The sequence below is a fragment of the Nematolebias whitei genome, chromosome 7 (genome assembly GCF_014905685.2).
Source record: "Nematolebias whitei isolate Nwh7 chromosome 7, NemWhi1, whole genome shotgun sequence".
Classification (NCBI taxonomy): domain Eukaryota; kingdom Metazoa; phylum Chordata; class Actinopteri; order Cyprinodontiformes; family Rivulidae; genus Nematolebias; species Nematolebias whitei.
Window position 1 is genome coordinate 36,921,672 of NC_056504.1, and position 7,631 is coordinate 36,929,302.

The window sequence follows — 7,631 nt, forward strand, 5'->3', positions numbered from 1 at the left end:
ACCAAAAACATGCATGTTAGGCTGATTGGTGACTCTAAATTGTCCCCAGGTGTGAGAGAGAGTGAATGGTTGTCTCATTTGTCTCTATGTGTCCCTGTGATGGACTGGAGACCTGTCCAGGGTGTCCCCTGTCTCTCGCACAGTGATAGCTGGACATGAGCACCAGTGACGCCCGTGACCCAAAAAGAAAGAGTCAGGCAAAGATGATGGATGGATGGATAAATAAATTAAACTTCACAGCTACGCATGTGTTTCTTTTTCGAGGACACTAATGCTGCTTAAAGGGTCTGGGAACAAAGAAGAGAATAATTTTTGAAAGACTGAATGCTTAAGAGATTTAACCAAAACGCTACTGATTGAGAACACTTCTTTTTTATTAATCAAAATGCAAGATGTACTTAGCACAAAGCTGATAGGTGCAGCTTTTTTTTCCACATAATTCGACACCTGATAACTTTGACTCTTTTAGGATTTAGGTTTTAAAATGTAATTTTTGAATAGTCATTTAATTTTTAACATTTTTAATTTTTTAATTTTACCTTGGTGGTCAGTACTGTTGTGGGTTGGAGTCCAGGTTGTATCAAGAAGGGCATCAAGCATAAAAATATTTTATGTAAATTCGCTCACTGTGTCAGCCCCTGCTGCAGGAGGCACCCTGTCCTCTTTAAAACCCTGGAAATAAAGATTTTAGTCATGCTGAACAACTATAATTATTAGAATTAATGTGAACGGATCAATAATCTTTCCAGACAGATTTAAAACAGCACGTTTGTTTTTTTTAAAATCTGTTTTCTCTTCAGGTTAAAGCAGAGCTGAAGCAGGAGAACCAGAGACTAAAGGATGAAAATGGAGCTTTAATCCGCGTCATCACTAAACTCTCCAAATAAAACAGGAAGCAAAAAGATGAGAGGAAGATAAAGAGCCATATTTATGTCTGTTTTTGTGCACTGAAATCATAAACTGACTTGTGAAATAAACTCTGTGTAAGTAGTTCTCCACAAATCCTGATTCCTTTGTTTTGGTGAAAAGTAATAATTAAGTTGAGACTTTTATTATTCTTTTGTATCCACTATTCAGTGATATGAAGTTCTTAAAGTAGCTATATGATGATTTTTACACCAAAAAAGTTTAAAATGTACTTTTCTGTACATTCACAAAATAAATTAATTTAACTTAACATGTTTTCCCTTCACTTTCTTCAGTGAACATATGGTTTGATGCTGAAAAATGTACTTTCAGATTTATTGTGTCATTGAAACTAAATCATTTTTCATATACATTTAAAACATGTTTATGAAGGTTCATTTTAGTAAAAAAAAAAGTGGTAGAAAATTTTCTTTAAAAAAATTATAAACACTGGAATATAGAAAAATAAAAAGGTTACAAGACATTTCAAAGGTATCCTAACAGTCATCAGTTGTGAGTAGACAGGAAGTATAAGTCATGATTTTCTTCTTTAAAGTCACATGACCGCTGAGATGTACTCCATGTATGCTAGAGAAGATGGTGTCAAAGAAAATAAAGGTAATGTGTCACCTTAAGTTGCTGTTAGTCCCACCACATACAATAAGCATCTTGGTGATTTAGTCATTCAACTTTGAGTTTTATTATAAACTTTGGCTGTTCAACACTGCCACCTACTGACTACAGTTTGAACTGCACCCTCTATGTAAACACGCAAGACTTGGCTACTTCAAAATGATTTTATTTTCCATGATTACAGATTGACGACACACAGATATACTCCCTTGGGTATCTAATTTCTACATAGAGTTATGTATGTGTACATGTTTTTGGTCTTTTGTTGCAGGAGAACAAACTTTGCAAGGAAATAAATCATGCATTTTACAAAAAGGCACAACTAGTGACACATCTACACGACAAATCAAAGTCAGGGTCAAAACGGTAAAGCGTTTACCTTCTTTATGCTACTTGGTAAAGGAATGTTGTAGCCAACAGAGGGATGTTAGTTTCTGCAATGTGACCTTGTGGACAGAAGAACATTGAAACTACAGAGAAACCATCGTGCCAGCAGCAGGGTGTCCATGTTGAGTTGCAAATGTTGATTTTTGCACCGTCTAAGACACACTTTGCTTGACAAATCCAGGAAGACAGATTCTGTTGTCTGCACTGCAGAAAATAAACTCATGCAGTTCCATAAGTGAACATAAACTAAGAGGTTCTTATTGCTATAATGCACAAAAGTGATGTTAAAGCAAATTACTTCAGCAAAAATAATGCCCCGACAGATTTTATACAGAGTGACTTAATCAGATGCATTTCCACAAAACAAAACAAAAAACTTAAGATAAACTGTGAAACATTATTATTTGTACCTTTTAACCTCTGGAATGCAGAAAAATCCCCAAAGCATTACAAAGACAATGAAGTGGAGAGTTGTTTATATGTTAGCCGTGCAATTTAAAATAAATTACTTAAAAGAACAGAGGAGAAAAAACACAACTCTAGATTAAAACATGCAAACATGCCTCACCTCCTGCTCATCTCAGAAAGTGACATTCTTTGTCAAATTATTGTGAGTTTCAGATTAAGACAAAAACAGCATCAATATGATGTAATAATTCACAAAATAAATACTGTGTAAGGAATAAAAAGTCTGTCTAGTTTGTTAAATATATGGTGACCCAAAAAAGAAAGTGTTGGGGGAGTTCAAGTTTCTTATCAAACTCTCATTTGGCCGGAAAGAATAAAAAAAAAACAAAGTTACACTGAGACATGTTTACAGACTCCTTTAGTTGGTGACATATTGTAATCAGGAATGAACAGTAATTAACTCTGACAGAGAAATATGCAACAAATCAACACACAATTAATGAGAAAACACAATTCATGCTAAACATTCAAAACTATGTGGAGTTTTATGACACACACAAAGCAATTCATCTAATAATCAGTTAGTTTGAACCTTTACTTGGACTTTTCAGTCATACATATATTTTCAGTCTGAAAAAATACATACACTTTTCAGTCAGTGCATTGTTTTTCACTCTTTTTTATTATAAAAAATGACACAAAACACAAACACACACACGCAACATTGTAATATTTCCTCTTCCAAACATGCTGCTATTTACATCACCTTGTACATAATTACATGCTGTAGCCTATTAACAAGTCGGTGCGATGCATGAGTGGAAGAAAGGGTCTGCATGCTGCAGGTCGGCTCGTTTAGATGGAAGCACAAAAAAAAAAAATCAGCAGCAATTTTCAGAGAATAATAAATGCTCCATACTTTGAGAGCATTTCACTTACTGAAAACTTAAGCTAAACCAGTTTGAATGTCCCTGTTTTGAACATTTATTTAAAGTTTGTGAGCTTCAAAGCCACCTGATGCTGTTAGGCAGGCTCTTAAGCATTGGCTGAAGTTGAAAAAAAGTGGCAGATAATTTACAGACTGATTGCACGACTGATTTTACAACAATACGCTGATAAAAATTAAATCACAGACCTATGAATCCTGCCTTAATGATTAACACATAGATCTTCTAATAGTCAAAAAGTAATTTAAACTTTATTTTACCAGTAGATTCGGTCAAATGACCACCTCAAACAGAAAAAGACAAGTGTTCCCTTAACAAAATGTAATAATTTATTTTCTTGTTTTGTCAGTAAATGTCCTGAAAGCATCACAATATTCTGTTTTCACTTTTTTCTGGAAAATGAAAGGAAAAATGAAAGGACAAGTTACAGATGAAATATTTGTCTAAAGGTGTAACATTGATCTACTGGGACATTCACAGCTTCAGCAGCGTCTGAACGGAACAGAATTCAACAGCGAAGCAAACCGTTCATGTCAAAGTGTCGTTTCAAAAAGGCACCCTTTGATTCATGTGTTAGATCTGACAGAAGAAATGTGTGTTGAACCTTAAAGACAAAGACTTTGTGGAAAGACGAGACGACAAAGACCAGCCCCACTAAACAGCTGAGAAAACAAAGATATCTACTTTTTTTTTTTAAATCTTTGCAAAAATAAATCTTGCATACAGCGACTTAAAACCGGACTCACTTTTTATGTAAATCTGCTGTTAGATATGTGCACTGACTCTTTACTCAGCACTTTCTATTGCAGGTTATAGCACACTTACAGCAAGCTATAATACTGGGTGAGCCGTGTGCAGAGCATTGGGGAATTAAGCAAAATCATGCTCTATAAACTAAACTAAAGCTTTTTATTGTCTTCACTAATAGTTTCATCCAGTTTAAGCACCCTGTAAATCAGTTTCCGTAAATCAAAAACACTCAGCAAATACATCAACAGCCCTCTTTACAGAACACACAAAGATCTGACGCCCAAGAGTTTCCTCTGATTCAATTTGAACAAGAAGATATTCTAACGTGTTTGTTTTTTTGCTGAGCAGGACTCACGACTCATTGAAGTCATGGGATTCATGCAGAACAGGATCAGGGAGGTTGGTTGTCAGGGTAAAAGCAGCAGCTGGTGGATGAAGCTTATTTCTTTGCATTCAAGGCTGCGAGCTGACCATCAATATCCTCCTCTGGCTGCAGCGCGTGCCACTGGGCGATGGGGCGGCGAGGATTCGCCAGCATGTCTGACCAGTGCTTCAAGCCTAAACCAGTGGCCTTGCTGCCCACAAAGATCTTCCCGATGGCGTCATTCTTACCTATCTTGTCGTAATCAAACACTGTGACGACCACCAGGATTTTCTAGGAAGGAAGCAGGAGAAAGTAGTTATCTCTGTGCTTTTTATCCATTTTATGCCGTTTATCAGTTTGCATTATTATTTGTGGATTTCAAAATTCTGGAGAACTGACGTCTTGAAACAAAACAAAACAAAATTGCATGGTTTCCATAAATCATGACAGAGTTCTTTTGTCATAAAAGAACAATCCTTATTGATGAATTTCTTGTAAGATTCTTTCATTTCAAACAAACTTAAACTATTAGCCAGATTCTTCCATTAAAACAACAACAACAACATGAACTAAACAAAGCCAATTCATTCAACCTTTAAATTAAATTAAATCATGAATGTGTAGGGGAACACCTCTACTCAGAAAACAGTTCACCTCAGCTCAAACAAACATCATTCATGTGTTTTGTGTTTGAAACTGTTAAAAGCAAGATTCATCATTTCCCATGAAACGGACAGATCGTTTTTAATGAGAGCTTTTGTTCAACTGACCTCGGAGTTTGAAACATCCGAATAACTCACAATGTTGATAACTTCCCTTATCGAAAAGCAGTGTTTCTCCCAGACTCTTTCCCATGAAGACAACACCATAAGAACCCTTTTGTTTGTTCAAACTGACATTCCTCTTCGAGGAGATGTTCAGTTCAACAGCGACACCTCTGTTGAAACATTGCATGTTTTAAGTTTAATTCTAAAATGTCATATGATGAATGCTTATTCATGATAATGTGTGTTTTAAGGAATCTTTATTTAAGATAATACCTTTGTCTTGTTTTATCTTTTAGAAAGAAACTTTTAAGGCAGAAAAGGGACTTTAGATTTTATAACAACAAGGCAAAAGTTAGAACCACCCCCCGAGGTGGATCAGTCCTATCTGTTTTAACACGGACAGTTACATTGCACTTTTAAGAAAACTTCAAAGAGACACACTGGGCAAAGAACTTTTAAGAGACACTCCGAAGCCTCACACGGGGCACCATAATATGTAGCGATATGGGATGTAAATATATTGTTAATAATCAGTTATGAGTTAAGCTCACAAGATATGCATGTATTATGCAAATAACCTCATTGTTTGGGCACCACCTCTCTTGGAGAGGAAAATCACTTTCAATTTACAAATGTAAGTAAACAGCAGAAGCATCCATTTAATAGCCCATCAAGCCTTCAATACCAAACAAAAGCTAAGTTTTATTTTGCACAGAGATACAGCTGATAATGCTGGTACTGCAAAAAGATAATTTTGGCCAAGGTTTGCATATTTACTCATCTGGTCAAAAACAATCTCAATAGTTTATTGTTTTAAAATCTGATTTGACACAAATGTTAGAAATCAAATGTCATTTACTTGTTCTTGTTACCATCAAAACAGACTATATGTATATCTTACTATATTTAGTAGTTCAAAATACAGCAACCAGTGCTGAATAGGTCTATGAATTAATGTCAGTTTATCATTAAAATATTATAGAAGATAATATAATGTATAAAACGTATCAAACCTGCATCTGTTCCAGTGGGATTTCAAAGCTGAATGATTCATTATAATATGGGTTGAGTGTGTTTTTCTTCACAGTTGTCTTCTTTTTCTTCAGACGTTTTCCCCCCTGCAGTAGCTGGATCTTCACATATGGATCTGAAGAGAACATCAAAAGATTAAAACAAGCATCAGGACTTTATATTCCTGCTTAGTTTGCACATCTTTAATTTTCAGATCTAAAATGTGTTTATGCAATGTTTGGATGTGTTCATAGTGATTCTTTTGAAATATTTTTATGTAACTAAATCTTTTGAACAAAGACTGTATGCTTTGGCACACAAGTCTTTGGAGTTTCATTCTACTGTTGTTATTAAAAATGCCTGAATATGTCTTTCACTACAAATACCATTTAAAGAAAATGACGTTAATGCTTTTATGTAAGTGTCTGTTGTTAATTTTGATCATTGCAAAGCTGCAGCTATAAAAACAAGTGAAAAGCTTCCAATTATGTTTAAAGCAGAGTATGCTAAACCCAAAATGCAATGATTTCTAAAGAAAGACTGAAATAAATATATATTTGTAAAACATTCATAGTTACCAATCAACATTCTTCTTGATGAATGTGAAATCTTAACAAAACCTTAAAGGGAATAAAGTATATTTTTTATTTTTTACCAGATAAGCCACAGGCATCCATCTTTTTCAGATTCTTAGCCTCCAGGATGCAGACTGTGAGTTTTCCAGCAGTGGGGACGTAACGCAGAGAGATGCAGATGTCTCCAAGTTTCTCAGGCTGAGCAGGAAAAAGACAAGCAAAGATTCTCATCAGACAATATGGAAAATATTTTATATTCCTTCTAATCCTTAAAGCCTGGCTCTAATCAAGATGATCTTGAGCAGCACCTCCTCCTGGTCAGCGCTTTCCAGGTCCCGCCATTCTTCGATTGGCCGTCCGAGGTCAATGGTGTTCATGGGTATCTTCACTTCTCCAATGACGTCATGTTTGGAGAATCGGTCATAGTCATACACAGACATCACCAACGTTTTCCCACCCAGCTCCTCATATGGCACCTGATGAAGGATACGTTTTAGTAAATATTCACAGAACATTTGACCTAAGACTTGTTATAGCAACAGTTAAACAGTAAATTAAAAAATATGCATGATAAAAAAAAAATTTGAATATTAAACGAGTAACCAAAAGAGAATGAAAACAAATGCTGTATCTAAGAAACAATATACAATTTACATAATCAATGTCACATTTATAAACTTCCACAAAACATATTCAACACAAGACAGACTTGTTTTTCCAAAACAAAAATTAAAAATGCTATTTATTTTTATTTGTTTTTTTTTTTTCAGGTGGAAATTTGCAGCTGTTGAAGATTCCAGCTTAACCCAGCATGAACAAAACACATCCATTTGATATAAACCAATTTGATGCAATCTTCTGTTTTTCCCAAACATACATATAT

At 35.0% G+C, this 7,631-nt stretch overlaps 2 protein-coding genes across 3 annotated transcripts in view; one reads left to right on the forward strand and one right to left on the reverse strand.

The window, feature by feature from the left end:
• The window catches only part of LOC119411874 (nuclear receptor coactivator 5), a 615,997-nt gene that overhangs the window by 59,122 nt on the left and 549,244 nt on the right, over positions 1–7,631 (forward strand). The window lies entirely within an intron of this gene.
• LOC119411884 (synaptotagmin-2) overlaps positions 4,471–7,631 on the reverse strand; it is a 20,867-nt gene continuing 17,706 nt past the window's right edge. Inside the window, exons 6-9 of the mRNA XM_037678835.1 lie at positions 7,057–7,224; positions 6,829–6,946; positions 6,176–6,309; positions 4,471–4,686 (exon numbers count right to left, since the gene is read on the reverse strand). Coding sequence (XP_037534763.1) covers positions 4,471–4,686; positions 6,176–6,309; positions 6,829–6,946; positions 7,057–7,224 — 636 coding nt within the window. The remainder of the gene's footprint in view (positions 4,687–6,175; positions 6,310–6,828; positions 6,947–7,056; positions 7,225–7,631) is intronic.